Below are 17,133 nucleotides of genomic sequence, written 5' to 3'. Positions count from 1 at the left end.
ATGCGTATCTCATAATGACAGTAATAAGCTTGCATGATAACTGATGTGCTAAATGTGTTAGCTGTCGTACAAATCCAGCCTCTTATCTATTTGAATGGAGGGAGAGACCAAAATACTGATTATTAATTCAACAGCATCTTTTAAATAATTTATCATATTTAATAAAACTTAATGAACAGTTTCTCACAGTAGTGTTTAGCTCCATAATGCACAAAAAACATGATTTTTCAATTTTTTCAAAAAGACAGACCTAATAATATATTTACTACCCAGATAGCAAAAGGATCTTGAATCAACATCTTTTTTTCAGCACTATGCTTTGAAATAATGCTGATTTCTGATGTCAGAATTGATTTTTTTGTGCACACAGATTTTACACTGATTTGACATTGACTCAGAATTAGTTTTATATACAGTACCAGTCAAAATTTAGACACCTTCTCATTCAACTTTTTCTTCATTTCTTTATTTAATTAATTTTCTACATTGTAGATTAATATTAAACACATGGAAAACAAGGGATGCGTATGGAATTGCATACTAAACAAAAATGGCTCAGCCTCCACAATCCCCTGACCTAATCCCAAATAAGATAGATGATTTGTGATGAGCTGGAGCTTCACAGCGTGAAGGAAAAGCAGCAACTATTGTTCAAGAAGCTGAGAAAACTATTCCAGGTGACTCTACCTCATAAAGATACTGAGATTAACCGTTTGATGCGCAACATGGGTAAAAAATGCCCCGCATTCATTTTCTATGCAACTTCATGTATGGCTGATTGTTTCTATGGTATATCTTAGCAATAAATTAACTCAGTCAATTAACTTGTTTTTGATCATCATACATTCTTATTTAATTTTACCTTACCTACTTTTATAAAAGCCCTTTTTGTGTCACTACACCTGTAATGCACACATGGATCAAAAATAACCCGCATTCATTTTGTTTGTTAATTCATTTATGGCTAAAGGTTTTTTTTTTTAGCACAGATCTTCATTTTTATTGTCATTTTTTACTTTATGAAGAAGCTTTTGTATTTCTACATCAGGTTTACACACACAGGTCAGACACAACCGACATTTTCTATTTCACAGCTCATTAAAGTTGCACTGTACAAACGTAAGACACAGCCTAATAACTCAATAAAAAAAATCATATCTTGTCCAAATATGCCAAAAAATGTAATTTGGTTTAGTCATTTTTAATTGAGCCCACATGTCCACAGTATTAGGTTAAATGTTTTATTACATAGCGCAGTTTTACAGTGTAGAAATGGACAAGTTTCTCATGTGCAGGGTAACTTATTAAAACACAGCAATATACAGATCATGGGGTCCAGAGGAATGACAGAAAAAACACCGAACTCCAATTTGAAGATCTGCTCAATACTTCCATCTAGTGTTCACATCAAACACCACAGTATTTCTTTTAAATCTCTTGCTACCAGTAAGGATTTTACCACCTCCCTTCGCTCACACGGCTGTGCTTATAAAATTTAACTAATGGAAAACATGGTAACTTATAAAACACAAACATAACTAATGGACGTGTTTCAAGCTAACAATTAAAATTTCGGACTTGTTTGTAATTTGTTTTCATTTTATTGCAAATTGAATAAAAGACCTGTTTGGACAATTGCACTTCAATTGAAATTGAAATTAATTTATAAATTAATAAATGGAAAGTCTTACTAGTCTTACTATTCAAAAGAAGAAAAATAAGAGAGAGTCAAGTGTAAAGTCAAGTGTGAATTCATAATTATATTTATTATAATTTATCTTAAATTGAGTAGCGTACATTACAGAAATTTTCACAAAATCACTTAAATAATTTTTTATTTCTATTTTTTGCAAATATTACTTAATCACTACCACATGCTACAACAGAATATTTTTTTTCAGATTTTCCTAAATAATAATAATAAAATAATAATAATAATAATAATAATAATAATAATAATAATTATTATTATTATTATTATTATTATTATTATTATTATTATTATTATTATCAAATATTGCAACAGTTGTAATAGCAATGATAATTTTATTTAACCTGTGTTCTAATTTTATAATAATAATAATAATAATAATAATAATAATAATAATAATAATAATAATAATAATAAGAGAAAGAAGAAGAAGAAGAAGAAATAAAAAGTGATATGATATTTATATTTGTGTGACTTTTATTATAGTAAATGAAAGGTGATTTCAGTGTTAAAGTTGAATGTAAACAGGGTAACAGTGGTTACCATGGCAGCGCTATAAACACAGCTGAGTTTCTGAGTGTGTTCAGACCAGCGCTTTATTGAACTGGTGATCACACTGTGCTCTACTGCTCTCTCTAGAACCTGCTCTACACCTTCACCAACTACACCAGTGATTCTACTGAGAGTCACTGGTGCTTCACACAACACTGTGAGTATTAATACACCTTTTATATTATTAATATTTATTTAATTATTATTTTAGTTGATGAACCGACAAGTAAACAAGCGCTGCAGGCTAATCTCAGGCTAATCACAGGCTAATGACAAACCACTCTATTAGTGCGGAGTGGGAAAACTCACATAAACAGTATTTTTAACTTCTTAAAACTAAGAAATATCCCAATTAAATATAAAGGAGTAAGTTAGCTGTGTGCAAATCAACTTTATGTGAAGCAAAGTGAGATAATATTGATATTTTAATCTGAATAATAAATAACAAAGTAGGTTTGGATAAATAACTATAACTGCAAACCTGAGGAAGTTTTATTAATAACTATTGCTTTATTGTATTATTAGTAGTATTATTAGTATTATTATCCAATAATAATAGTATTCTATTTATTTTTTTTATCAATTACTATTGCTTCATTGTATTGTATTATGTATTGTATTATTTGTATACTTTTATTATTGTTGCTATTATTCTTATTAAATATTGCAACAACAATTATAATAGGAATAATTATTTTACCTATTATGTTGCCTCTTATTTTATTAATAACTATCATTTTAGTTTTTGTTGTATATTATTATTGTTGTTGTTGTTGTTGTTAAATATTGCAATAACAATTATGATAACAATAAAATTGCCTATTGTTGACAGATTAAAATGTCTAGATCTTTTAGCTTGTGTTCTAAAACCAAATCCACAGCTACCTTTACCATCTTAAACCTTCCTCATAAATTAAAACCACTACTAAGTTTACTGGAATGTCAGCAGAGGTTTGTAACAAAGTGGTAAAATAATTAAACACATTTTTACATCGGAAACATGGTCCGTTTTAGATGTAGTCCTTATCTAATATCATACATAATGCTTAGGTCAGGAGTAATGGGGGCTGGAATAGAATTAAAATCTGCTGCTGAATAACATTTTAACATTTTTAAAATGTGTTATTACTGAATTACTAATCTGACAGGATACTGTACTTTTTTCTCTACAGGTGCCAATTTAGCTCAGCTTCATATTCAAATCCACCCCATCTGCAATTTATTAGAGGATTAATCACTTTCCACATTATCCACTTTCCACATAATTCACTTCCATATTCACACACTACATTCACATCCACATTTACACCCACACACTCCATTCACATCCATTTCTGCACCCACACACACCATTCACACACACACATACACACACATCTCCAATCTTCACCAACAGGATTATCTCAACGTCTGCATTATGGCCAGCTCATCTCGGCCCACCCAGGACATCGTTCATCCAGAAGAAGGAAAGAAGACAACGAAGAAGAGCATGAAGAGGTCCGCCCTCCAGCTGTCCCCAGCACCTCTTGCTGTGAAGAAGCAGAAGATCCAGGTGTCTTCACCTGCGTCTGCTCTCACGCACGAGATGGTGCTGGACAACGTCTGCACTGCTGAGCTGCTGTACCTGCTAGGAGAGTTCCTGTGCCGCCGCTGCAGGAACGTAGGACGTCTCACTCCTTGGGTCTCAACGTCTTGGCTCCGCACTGTGGACATGCTCCTGGTCGTGTCCAGAAGACAGAGGAAGCCCTTTCTCTGCCCGGGCAGCGTGGTCTTCCTCTACATGCTGTGCCGTGACTGTGTCTCAGCGGAGGTGTCCAGCAAGAAGGAGTTGTGTGCAGAGCTGCTCATCTGCTTCTACATCTCGTGCTCTTACATCGGCACTAAACTCGGCTACCGGGCTAGGTCTTTCATGCTGGGGAGCGACGGGCAGGAATTCTGGAAGCGCACACTGGACATCACCAAGCGCATGAGCCACAAGATGCTGCAGATCAACATCTCTCCCCAGTTCTTTGCCCAAGTCCTTGCTGACCTGAAGAACAGGGCGGACAGTTAGAAGATCCTGAGGAAGTGAGGAATAACAGGATTAAAAGAGGATTTTAAAAATATAAGGGGTGCACGATATGGACAAAGATTACGATACGCGATAATGGAGTTGGATATCCTCAAATGTTTTTCGGCACTTTGCATGGCTGCACTTATTTTTTCCAGGATAAGAAGTCGTTTGGTGTCTGTGTTCACTGATGTCCTCACTCTACCTCCAGCCTAGTTGTATAACGTGAGCACAGTCTGCAAGCTGTGGTAATGCACTTTCAAATTTTCTTGGAAACTTAATATATAATTATTATGATAAAAATAGGATTTATTTTACAGCTCTAAAACAGATTCAACAAGTTTATACTTATGTGTTGTGCTGTCTGGTGTCAACCAGAGGAGGACTGGTTCCCCTTTTGAGTCTTGGTTCCTCTCAAGGTTTCTTCCTCTTGATCTGAGGGAGTTTTTCCTTGCTACTGTCGCCACTGGCTTGCTCAAAAGGGGCTTAGACCCAGATCTAGCTAATTAGCTTCATTTAAATTAAACTGAACATTAGGCCTGATCAATCTGAAAGTTTTGGAGACAATTAAAACGTTTTATAATTAAAAGTTTTGGCAAAAATAATTGTGTAGTTGTTATATTATAGTTAATACATAAACTTTCATAAATTATCACATATTAATATTCTTTAAAATAAAAAAGTTACCAATACTTAGTCTGTTATTTTTACTTTAGCATAATTACTTTATCATAATTACTTAGTTATAAATAAAGAAAGTTCTAATAAATTAATATTTAGTAACATATAATAAATGAACAAAGTAATTCCTACACACATAAATTCTTATTGTTTTTATTAAATTGTTAAATTAAATAAAAATAAATGTGTGCTTATTGTACAAGATTCAAAACTGACTAATCTGAAACTGTTACAATACAGATTAGATTATATTCAAGCTCCGAACAGACATAAAATTAATAACAATAAAGGCCAATAATTCCTGAGACAGAAATAATAAAGGAGGCAAAGAAAAATATGAAACAGGAAAAAAAAAGAGAATAGTTGGGGTTCCAAATTAAATCACATTTGCCGAACACATGGACAGAAACAGACCAGGCTTGGTGGAATGGACAGAAATGGACAAACTAGGCATTGGATTGTTGACTGAAGACACTGACTGGATATTTGAAGTGGACTTGAGGACAAGACATAGGCTAGAAATAAGTGGATTTCATATTGAGAGCAGAGTGCGGACAGGAATGGTGAGGCACACAGAGCTGCTGATTGGTGGGCTGAAGACAGGACACAGTGGACAGGACTCTCACAAATGATGGGACAAGACACAGGATAGCCTGCTGAACAGGAGATTGGTGACTGGCTGGGCAGGCAACTGGTTTGATGACAGTGATCCTCTTCACTGTCTTCATCTGTCTAATTTTAGAAAGCAATATTTTGTGTTTAATGTTTTACCTCTGCCTAAAAATCTTAATAAACTAGAAAATCAGTTAAACCTAAAACTTGTTTGTGTGGCCTCTGTTTATATGTTAAATACTACACACATTGATATTGTAACAGGTGGAATTGTCCACCCTGATCAACTCATTCAAACAGTCATAGTCATAGGGGTCATGTGTGGACTTTTAAATATTCCATACGTCTCTTTATTATCATAAGGAGGAAGAAATACAGAAATAAATGTCAAAAAAGAAGAAATAAACTGAATGAAAGTTGAAAATATACAAACAGCAAAACATAAAAAAAACGAGTAAATGCATTAATAGAAATACTAAATAGTACAGAAATGTGTTGATGGAGGAATATATCAATGCAGAAATAAAAAAAAAAGTGTAAAATACACATTCTGTTTATTTATAGTTTTTATTTATACACTGATATACTAATATACTTTTAATGTATGTCCAATAAAAATATATAATGGATTTTGTATTTGTTCTAGTCCACAATAAATATGTTATTTGCCAGAAATTAAATTGTATGCTTCTTAGCAATACCAGCTAGAATGGGTGAAGTGATAGCTGGCTAGCTCATTAATATTTTATTAGGTAACACTAAGGTTACTGGGCAAAAAGGCTCATAAGCTCATAAACTACATTTGGAAATAATCTCAAAATTAAAGCTTTAAATCTGTTTTTGTACATATCAGCAATGTTATTAAACTTAACAAAAAATTTAAGTTACTTAGCACTAGCTTTTAAGCTAAACAGCATCAAGACTCACAAAAATGTTCACTTAAATGTCTACACTGTAAGCCCGGATAAGTAAAATTTACTTAAAAAATTTAAGAAAACCGGTTGCCTTTAAAAAGTTAAGTAATGGGTAATAAAAACTTAAGTTAGCACAATTTAGAACATCAAATTATTACAACTAAAGGGGAAGTTGATTTAACGTTTTTATTTTTGTTCTACTGTAAGACCAGATAAGTTGAGTTTACTTAACTTTTTTAAGGCAGCTGGTTTGCTCATTTTTTTAAAGTAATGGGGAATGAAAACTTGAGTTAGCATTAAAAGATCAAGTTATTCCAACTAAAGGGGAAGTTGATTTATTTGTAAGGTAGCCCAGGGGGAATCACTACACACTGATGGTGAGTGTCAGAAACTGTTGGACCCACCCAGTATGCAAATAGATTGTAACACAAGTCAATGGAAAGAAGTTGCCAATGACAACAGACTAAACTCGGTTATTATAAGTTGGTTCAACTTAAAGATCTCAGTTTGAATGGATCTGTGCCCACAAAAGTTCAACTAACTCAAAATAGTTGAGGTTTGTTTAGAAATATCCAATTTTAAAACAGACTTAAATTATTTGAGTTCAAACAACGTATGGTTTTACAATGTAGGCAGCTAGTTAGCTAGCTAATTATAGACACTATGTAAGATTAATATATATTTTTAAGATATATATATATATATATATATATATATATATATATATATATATACACACTTGATCATATATATATATATATACATATATATGTATATATATATATATATATATATATATATATATATATATATATATATATATTATTTAGTACCTGCCACATAAACGTCCCTCTGAAATTTTAATGGAGAGCTACGGTGTAAAATTGACTTCTGGTGTAGTAAAACATGATGAAAACTACTTACTTTTGATGAATGGCACACTTCCGTTCTCCCACAGCGTTCCGAGATCCAGAAATTTTAACAGTTTTTCAAAACACCCTTCAGACTGGGTGACACAGGGCATAATTTGCCCTGATGATACCGTTATCCAGCTCAAAGTAGCTCCACACCTCCTTGCTAGAATCCGGAAAGCCCTGACATATAAACAAGGCATTACTAACTTAAAAAGCGCACAAGGAGCTTAATAAAAACCTCTGTTTACATCCCATAACGCTAGCTTCAGTTCCGTGCGCCGCCATATTTGTATTGATAATGTCATAGACATGTATGTACATAGACTCCACCTAGTAGCAGCCGGCGCCAGGAGGCAGGCTTACGGAACCTATGTATAAAAAATGTCTATGTTATTTTCAGTTCAGAAATTGGCGGTGCTCAGAGCTTAAGCTAGCGTTAGGGGATGTAAACAGGTTTTTAATAAGGTTTTAATAAGGTTCTTGTGCACTTTTTAAGTTATTAATTCCTCGTTTTAAATTTCAGGGCTCTCCGGATTCTAGCAAGGAGGTGTGGATCTACTTTGCGCCTGGATAACCGTGGAAAAAGAGATTTATCAGCCCACAAACACAGCTACAAATAGCAAAAGTACCATGTACAACAGACCGCAACATAGTTTTTGTAATGCTTAGTTTTCCTACAAGTACAGTCGGTCAACAAAGATTGCTCATTTGTATGGCTACAGTATGCCAGGGCAGCCAAAACATTCAGTACACGCAAAAACTCACCAGCCAGGCGGCCTATTATTTTAAATTAGTTTCCCATTGAAGGGCAGCCTTTCAATTAGATACGGTACAATATCTGTCTTATTTGCAGTCGCAATTCCATTATAGTTAGCTAACTATCGAATTAAACCAGCATGTGCGCCGTTTGTTATCACTGTTTGTTATAATAAAGGAGCTTATGTATTTCTACATTTCCACAATGACTATTTCACAGCTCATTAAAGTTACACTGTCCAAACGTAAGGCACAGCCTAAGAGTCACCATATTTTACTATAACAAGTCAGTTTACTACAGTCTCAATTGAAAAATTCATCTCCTGTTTAAATATGCCAAAAAGGTTAAGTGTTTTATTACATAGCGCAGTTTTAAAGTGTGTATAAACGGACAAGCTTCTCATGTGCAGGGTAATGTATTAAAACACAGCAATGTACAGATCACGGGCTCTAGAGGAATGACAGGAGAAACCAGTGAACTCAAATTTGAAGATCTGCTCAATACTTCCATCTAGTGTTCACATAACTTACTACAGTATTTCTTTAAAATCTCTTGTTAGCAGTAAAAATGTTTCTACCTTCCTTCGCTCACACGGCTGTGCTCATAAATTTAAACTGATGGAAAAATTACAAATATTATTACAATATTTTCACAAAATCGCTTCAACAATTATTTATTTTGTTTATTTGTAATTATTATTATTATTATTATTATTATTATTATTACTATAATAATAATAATAATAATAATAATAATAATAATAATAATAATTGTTGTTAAATATTGCAACAAGTATAATAAAAATAATTATTTTATTTTATATTTTCTTATTTTAAATTCTATTTATCACTCTTTTTTAGTATTATTTTTGGTATAATGTATTTTTATCATTGTTCTTACTACAATATAACATATAACAACTATGACACTAATAATAATATCTACTAATATTAACTTTTATTACTAACTCATAATTATTGTAATTATTATTATTATTATTATTATTATTATTATTATTATTATTATTATTATGGAAATAAAAAGTGATATGATATTTATATTTGTGGGACTTTTATTATAGTAAATAAAAGGTGATTTCAGTGTAAAAGTTGAATGTAAACAGGGCACTGTTGCAGAATTGCATGGTTACCATGGCAGCGCTATTTATATAAACACAGCTGAGTTTCTGAGTGTGTTCAGACCAGCGCTTTATTGAACTGGTGATCACACTGTGCTCTACTGCTCTCTCTACAACCTGCTCTACACCTTCACCAACTACACCAGTGATTCTACTGAGAGTCACTGGTGCTTCACACAACACCGTGAGTATTAATACACCTTTTATATTATCCACATTTCTTTAATTATTATTTTAGTTGATGAACCGACAAGTAAACAAGCGCTGCAGGCTAATCACAGGCTAATGACAAACCACTCTATTAGTGCGGAGTGGGAAAACTCACATAAACAGTATTTTTAACTTCTTAAAACTAAGAAATATCCCAATTAAATATAAAGGAGTAAGTTAGCTGTGTGCAAATCAACTTTATGTGAAGCAAAGTGAGATAATATTGATATTTTAATCTGAATAATAAATAACAAAGTAGGTTTGGATAAATAACTATAACTGCAAACCTGAGGAAGTTTTATTAATAACTATTGCTTTATTGTATTATTAGTAGTATTATTTGTATTATTATCCAATAATAATAGTATTCTATTAATTTTTTTTATCAATTACTATTGCTTCATTGTATTGTATTATGTATTGTATTATTTGTATATTTGTATTATTGTTGCTATTATTCTTATTAAATATTGCAACAACAATTATAATAGGAATAATTATTTTACCTATTATGTTGCCTCTTATTTTATTAATAACTATCATTTTAGTTTTTGTTGTATATTATTATTGTTGTTGTTAAATATTGCAATAACAATTATGATAACAATAAAATTGCCTATTGTTGACAGATTAAAATGTCTAGATCTTTTAGCTTGTGTTCTAAAACCAAATCCACAGCTACCTTTACCATCTTAAACCTTCCTCATAAATTAAAACCACTACTAAGTTTACTGGAATGTCAGCAGAGGTTTGTAACAAAGTGGTAAAATAATTAAACACATTTTTACATCGGAAACATGGTCCGTTTTAGATGTAGTCCTTATCTAATATCATACATAATGCTTAGGTCAGGAGTAATGGGGGCTGGAATAGAATTCAAATGTGCTGCTGAATAACATTTTAACATTTTTGAAATGTGTTAATAATACTGAATTACTAATCTGACAGGATACTGTACTTTTTTCTCTACAGGTGCCAATTTAGCTCAGCTTCATATTCAAATCCACCCCATCTGCAATTTATTAGAGGATTAATCACTTTCCACATTATCCACTTTCCACATAATTCACTTCCATATTCACACACTACATTCACATCCACATTTACACCCACACACTCCATTCACATCCATTTCTGCACCCACACACACCATTCACACACACACATACACACACATCTCCAATCTTCACCAACAGGATTATCTCAACGTCTGCATTATGGCCAGCTCATCTCGGCCCACCCAGGACATCGTTCATCCAGAAGAAGGAAAGAAGACAACGAAGAAGAGCATGAAGAGGTCCGCCCTCCAGCTGTCCCCAGCACCTCTTGCTGTGAAGAAGCAAAAGATCCAGGTGTCTTCACCTGCGTCTGCTCTCACGCACGAGATGGTGCTGGACAACGTCTGCACTGCTGAGCTGCTGTACCTGCTAGGAGAGTTCCTGTGCCGCCGCTGCAGGAACGTAGGACGTCTCACTCCTTGGGTCTCAACGTCTTGGCTCCGCACTGTGGACATGCTCCTGGTCGTGTCCAGAAGACAGAGGAAGCCCTTTCTCTGCCCGGGCAGCGTGGTCTTCCTCTACATGCTGTGCCGTGACTGTGTCTCAGCGGAGGTGTCCAGCAAGAAGGAGTTGTGTGCAGAGCTGCTCATCTGCTTCTACATCTCGTGCTCTTACATCGGCACTAAACTCGGCTACCGGGCTAGGTCTTTCATGCTGGGGAGCGACGGGCAGGAATTCTGGAAGCGCACACTGGACATCACCAAGCGCATGAGCCACAAGATGCTGCAGATCAACATCTCTCCCCAGTTCTTTGCCCAAGTCCTTGCTGACCTGAAGAACAGGACGGACAGTTAGAAGATCCTGAGGAATAACAGGATTAAAAGAGGATTTTAAAAATATAAGGGGTGCACGATATGGACAAAGATTACGATACGCGATAATGGAGTTGGATATCCTCAAAGGTTTTTCGGCACTTTGCATGGCTGCACTTATTTTTTCCAGGATAAGAAGTCGTTTGGTGTCTGTGTTCACTGATGTCCTCACTCTACCTCCAGCCTAGTTGTATAACGTGAGCACAGTCTGCAAGCTGTGGTAATGCACTTTCAAATTTTCTTGGAAACTTAATATATAATTATTATGATAAAAATAGGATTTATTTTACAGCTCTAAAACAGATTCAACAAGTTTATACTTATGTGTTGTGCTGTCTGGTGTCAACCAGAGGAGGACTGGTTCCCCTTTTGAGTCTTGGTTCCTCTCAAGGTTTCTTCCTCTTGATCTGAGGGAGTTTTTCCTTGCTACTGTCGCCACTGGCTTGCTCAAAAGGGGCTTAGACCCAGATCTAGCTAATTAGCTTCATTTAAATTAAACTGAACATTAGGCCTGATCAATCTGAAAGTTTTGGAGACAATTAAAAACGTTTTATAATTAAAAGTTTTGGCAAAAATAATTGTGTAGTTGTTATATTATAGTTAATACATAAACTTTCATAAATTATCACATATTAATATTCTTTAAAATAAAAAAGTTACCAATACTTAGTCTGTTATTTTTACTTTAGCATAATTACTTTATCATAATTACTTAGTTATAAATAAAGAAAGTTCTAATAAATTAATATTTAGTAACATATAATAAATGAACAAAGTAATTCCTACACACATAAATTCTTATTGTTTTTATTAAATTGTTAAATTAAATAAAAATAAATGTGTGCTTATTGTACAAGATTCAAAACTGACTAATCTGAAACTGTTACAATACAGATTAGATTAGATTCAAGCTCCGAACAGACATAAAGTTAATAACAATTAAGAACAATAATTCCTGAGACAGAAATAAAGGAGGCAAAGAAAAATATGAAACAGGAAAAAAAAAGAGAATAGTTGGGGTTCCAAATTAAATCACATTTGCCGAACACATGGACAGAAACAGACCAGGCTTGGTGGAATGGACAGAAATGGACAAACTAGGCATTGGATTGTTGACTGAAGACACTGACTGGATATTTGAAGTGGACTTGAGGACAAGACATAGGCTAGAAATAAGTGGATTTCATATTGAGAGCAGAGTGCGGACAGGAATGGTGAGGCAAACAGAGCTGCTGATTGGTGGGCTGAAGACAGGACACAGTGGACAGGACTGTCATAGATGATGGGACAAGACACAGGATAGCCTGCTGAACAGGAGATTGGTGACTGGCTGAGCAGGCAACTGGTTTGATGACAGTGATCCTCTTCACTGTCTTCATATGTCTAATTTTAGAAAGCAATATTTTGTGTTTAATGTTATTTGCCTCTGCCTAAAAATCTTAATAAACTAGAAAATCAGTTAAACCTAAAACTTGTTTGTGTGGCCTCTGTTTATATGTTAAATACTACACACATTGATATTGTAACAGGTGGAATTGTCCACTCATTCAAACGTATATAGTCATAGGGGTCATGGTAAACTCTGACATTCAATTTGTGTGGACGTTTGTGTTCCCGGACACTCTACAGAAATAAATGTACAAAAAAGTGAATAAATAAACTGCATGAAAGTTGAAAATATAAAAACAGCAAAATATAAAAAAAAAACAAAACAAGAAAATGCATTAAAATACTCAGTAATAAAGACATGTGTTTATAGAGAAATATAAAAATGCAGAAATAAAAATAATAATGTGTGAAATACACATTCTGTTTATTTATTATTTATACACGGATATACTAATATACTTCTGATTTTATGTCCAATAAAAATATATTAACTTATTTTGTATTTGTTCTAATCCACAGTAAATATGTTATTTGCCAGAAATGTAATTTTATGCTTGTTAGCAAAACCAGCTAGAATGGGTGAAGTGATAGATATCTAGCTCATTAGTATTTTATTAGGTAACACTAAGGTTACTAGGCAAAAAATGATCATAAGCTCATAAACTACATTTGGAAATAATCTCAAAATTAAAGCTTTAAATCAGTTTGTGTACATATCAGGAATGTTATTAAAATTTTAAACGTTATTTCTAAACTACCTAGCACTAGCTTTTACGCTAAACAGCACCAAGAACCACAAAAACGTTAACTTAGATGACTAGGCAGCTAGTTAGCTGGTTAGTTATAGACACTTTGTTTGTCAGATTATGGTAATTAAACACATTAAGTAAAACTATAAAACTATTTACGAGTATTTCTATACTTGTTGTAAATTAACCATGTAATTTTCCAAATAATATTATTGTTTTGGAAATAGTTGCTGGCACATAAGCATACCTGTAAAATGTTAACTCTAAGGGAGAGTTTCTCAGGGCTGAAGGGGAAAAAGACAGTGAGGGAAACCCTGTGATCTGTCAGTGAAGCCCTGATAACTCTCCAGCCTCTAGCTCACAAAGACATTGATTGTATGGCTCTGCCCATCTTAACCTCTACTGAACAGTCCAACTTACATAAAACAAAAAAACAAAAAACAAATTGTTTTTCTCAATTTTCAGTACACTTTTATGTTACGTTCCATTTATGTTCCAAAAATACATAGCGTGGACAGTGACAGCAAACTGCCTTCATACCAAGTTTTTTTTTTCTTACAGAAAACACATAGCCCAGCAGGTCTGTTTAAAACTTAGCTAGTCCTATAAAGGCACCAACTACAGTCCATGAGAAAGAAAAAAATAATACAGAACCTATTTATGCTTTCAGAAGAGTATTTCCCGATGTGGGTCCCAGACAAATACACCCGCTTAGGTAAGCCCATGTAAAACACGGATAGTTCAGTTAGCCCAAGCAGTGCCCAAATAAACCATGCAGTTGACAACTAGGGACCCGACTGGGCATGTCCGATTTAAACCCTGGTGTTAAACCCATGTGGCTTCTAGTCAGAGTTGCCAGGTTAGCGGTTTTCCCGCCAAATTGATCTTGTTTGTAAATCCAGTCATGGTTAAAAATTCAGGGTTGACAGGGTGCGTTTTTTTTGGGTTATTTTTTTAAATTACAGTGGCTGCCAAAAAAACAAAAGTCAACGCTAAAATCAATCTTCCTTAGAAGATTAATTACAACAATAAGAACCAGAAGAACATAATGACATAAAGGACAGCATGAAAAGGAGAGTGCTAGAGAGAGAGAGCGGGAGAGAGAGAGATAAATCATAATGTAACCAGAAATCACTAGGCAATTTTATTTTTTAGGAGCGACAAGAACAGAAAAGAGTAAGTAATTTTTTTGCTAATTATATTACTATTAAATGTTCTTAACTGGGATATAAAACTGTTCTAAAAGAACTAATAAAACACTAATAATGTTACAATATTATAACTGATTTTAAGATAAATAGAAATACTGATAATAAATCCCTTCTAAACAAAATACTCCTACACGCATTGTTGTTTTGCCATTTGCTTGCATCGAGTGACAGACATATATTTTGGGCCAGTTTAAGCTTCTGAAGGGCAGGTTTTATGCTGACTTTAAGCTGGATATTTTTGTTGGACCTGGCAACCCTGTTTCCTTTCACAGCCAATACATATGCCCACTTTGAGCAAAAGGCCCCAGGTTATGCCCAATTTACCCTGGTAAATAGCTGCCCAAACCCTGTTGGCTGGGCAGCTATTTTAAGGTGCAACCATTTCTGACACAGATGTGTACATGTTTGTTAAGAATAAGACACAAATAAAGATAGTAAAAGCAGAAGCTGGTGATAAATGATTATCAGCTGAACCTTTAACCTCTAAAGTTTAGGATTTTTACTCAGACATGAAATCAACCTTTGAACTTTGGACCCCATCAAGGCCTACCAGCAATCCAGATATGAATGAAGAAAAATAAGTTTAAATCGTTTAATATAATTAATTTAATTATTTAATACTCTTCATACTATTTTTTTTATATTTTCACTTTTTTGTCTGTTTCTCTTCGTCACAGAAGTTTTTAAAATCAGATCTCATAAGTCAATTCGTTGTTAGGCTGTAATACTCTGTGATTGGCTGCAGAGAATCAGCGAACCAATCAGGAACAGCAGCGCTGCAACAGCGGTGAGAAAAGCGACGCCACGCTGGAGCGGTGTAGGCGTTCTCCTCTTTGATTGGTCGGATTTGGACATGGGCTGGACTGTGATTGGTAAAAAGCGATGAACAGTTTTTTTTTTTTGTTCCCGCCCTCTTCTCTGTGCAGCAGCTGAACATGGCCACGGCTGGACAAGTGAGTGATTAATATGCAGTTTAATATAATAATACAGAGTAATTACGGGAGTTTAAGTGTGTTTTAGGGGAATTTAAAGATTAGTGGGATGTATTTAATGCAGTAGTAGCGGCTTTAAAGCTTTAAATAGTTTATAAATTGTGCTGAATAGTGTGAGAAGAAGTAGTGCTTGAGTGAATTAGCTGCAGCAATGGTGTGAGAGTGTGTGGAGTAAAAAAAAATCACAAGTCTTTGGCTAGGAAAGTAGTGCATGATTGTGTTGCAAAACGTTTCTCAGCTGTATGAAGTTTGTATGTTTGTGTTCGGAGGTCTAAATGTGTTAGCTTAATATTGTTAATAAAACGGTAAGATGGCTCTTAAATAATGCAGTAAAATAATGATATTTTCACAATAAACGGGCGGTACCATTTGCTTGTTGTAACTACCAAATAAAACTTTTTTTAATCGTTTTTCAACTCTGAATCTAATAACACATGCATTTAACTATTCAAAACATGTACTGATCAAACGTAGACAGCTTTACTTAATTTTTGACAAGGTTTCTAAGCTGAAAATGGTTACAAAACTCATTTGACCATAATTAAAAAGCATGGTTAAAAGCGAGTCCACTAATTCCTTTGATTTTCTCTCAAGAAAGTCTTTATTTTAAAAAATGGTTGACTGTGTGTTAAAATAATCTTTATGGCAAAAAAATCTTTCCTGTTAATGGCATTTATCCCTGTTACTGGAATTCACTCCTGTTACTGGAACTCACTCCTGTTACTTTTTATGTTTTGAGTAACAGGAATGAATCTTTAGCGTAGAATTAGCAAAAACATGAAAAATAGCTAAATGGCAGCTATACTAGTAGCATGAGGACGCTGAGCACATTATAGGGATTTTTCCAAAATGTGTATTTTTAAAATAAATAAGAACTAATTTGGCTAACAGAAAAGAGTTATGAAATTGACCTCCTCAGTTATAGTTACAATAATATCAAATATACAGAAAAAAAAGAGGGAACTTTAATTTTGGTCTTCCCATGGTAGAGCAAAGTAAAGCATGGTAGAATGTGGTAGAGGGAGTCAGAGCAATGTAGAGTTTGGTAGAGGGAACCAAAGTGAAGTAGAGCTTGTTAGAATATAGTAGAGGGAGCCAGAATGAAATGGAGCATGGTAGAGGAAGCCAGAGTAAAATAGAGTGATGTAGAATGTGGTAGAGGGAGCCAGGGTGAAGTAGAGTGAGGTAGAAGGAGCCACAGCAAAGTAGAGTGAAATAGAGCCAGCCAGAGCAAAGTAGAACAAGATAGAGCATGGTGAAGTGTGGTAGAGGAAGCCAGAGCGAAGTAGAGAATGTTAGAATGTGCTAGGTGAAACCAGATTGGAGTAGAGGGTAAAGGGATTCACAGTAGGGTAGAGGAAACCAGAACATACCATGTCTTAT

The 17,133-nt window shown here is 34.1% G+C and overlaps 2 protein-coding genes across 4 annotated transcripts in view; both read left to right on the top strand.

Annotated features, from left to right (window-relative positions):
* The first annotated feature begins 2,183 nt into the window (after nt 1–2,183).
* Nucleotides 2,184–11,872, top strand: LOC111195776 (cyclin-dependent kinase 5 activator 1). 2 transcript variants are annotated; one of them, XM_049483978.1, is made up of 2 exons: nt 2,184–2,420; nt 10,512–11,872. In XM_049483978.1, exon 2 carries the CDS (start codon nt 10,757–10,759, stop codon nt 11,390–11,392), a length of 636 nt encoding a protein of 211 aa, XP_049339935.1. In that variant the 5' UTR covers nt 2,184–2,420; nt 10,512–10,756; the 3' UTR covers nt 11,393–11,872. The 2 variants fall into 2 exon arrangements, with proteins under 2 accessions (XP_049339935.1, XP_049339934.1); XM_049483977.1 differs by lacking the exon at nt 10,512–11,872 and adding an exon at nt 3,436–4,804.
* A 3,708-nt stretch (nt 11,873–15,580) lies between these two features.
* Nucleotides 15,581–17,133, top strand: part of adh5 (alcohol dehydrogenase 5) — a 200,857-nt gene continuing 199,304 nt past the window's right edge. The window contains exon 1 of one of the 2 annotated variants that reach the window (XM_049483975.1): nt 15,581–15,711. In XM_049483975.1, the coding sequence (XP_049339932.1) occupies nt 15,694–15,711 (18 nt within the window). In that variant the 5' untranslated portion in view covers nt 15,581–15,693. The remainder of the gene's footprint in view (nt 15,712–17,133) is intronic. The other variant, XM_007245534.3, reaches the window with a different exon arrangement.

This window comes from Astyanax mexicanus, chromosome 10 (genome assembly GCF_023375975.1).
Source record: "Astyanax mexicanus isolate ESR-SI-001 chromosome 10, AstMex3_surface, whole genome shotgun sequence".
Lineage (NCBI taxonomy): Eukaryota > Metazoa > Chordata > Actinopteri > Characiformes > Acestrorhamphidae > Astyanax > Astyanax mexicanus.
Note: the sequence above shows the minus strand (reverse complement) of the source record. Positions and strands in the feature narration are given on the sequence as shown.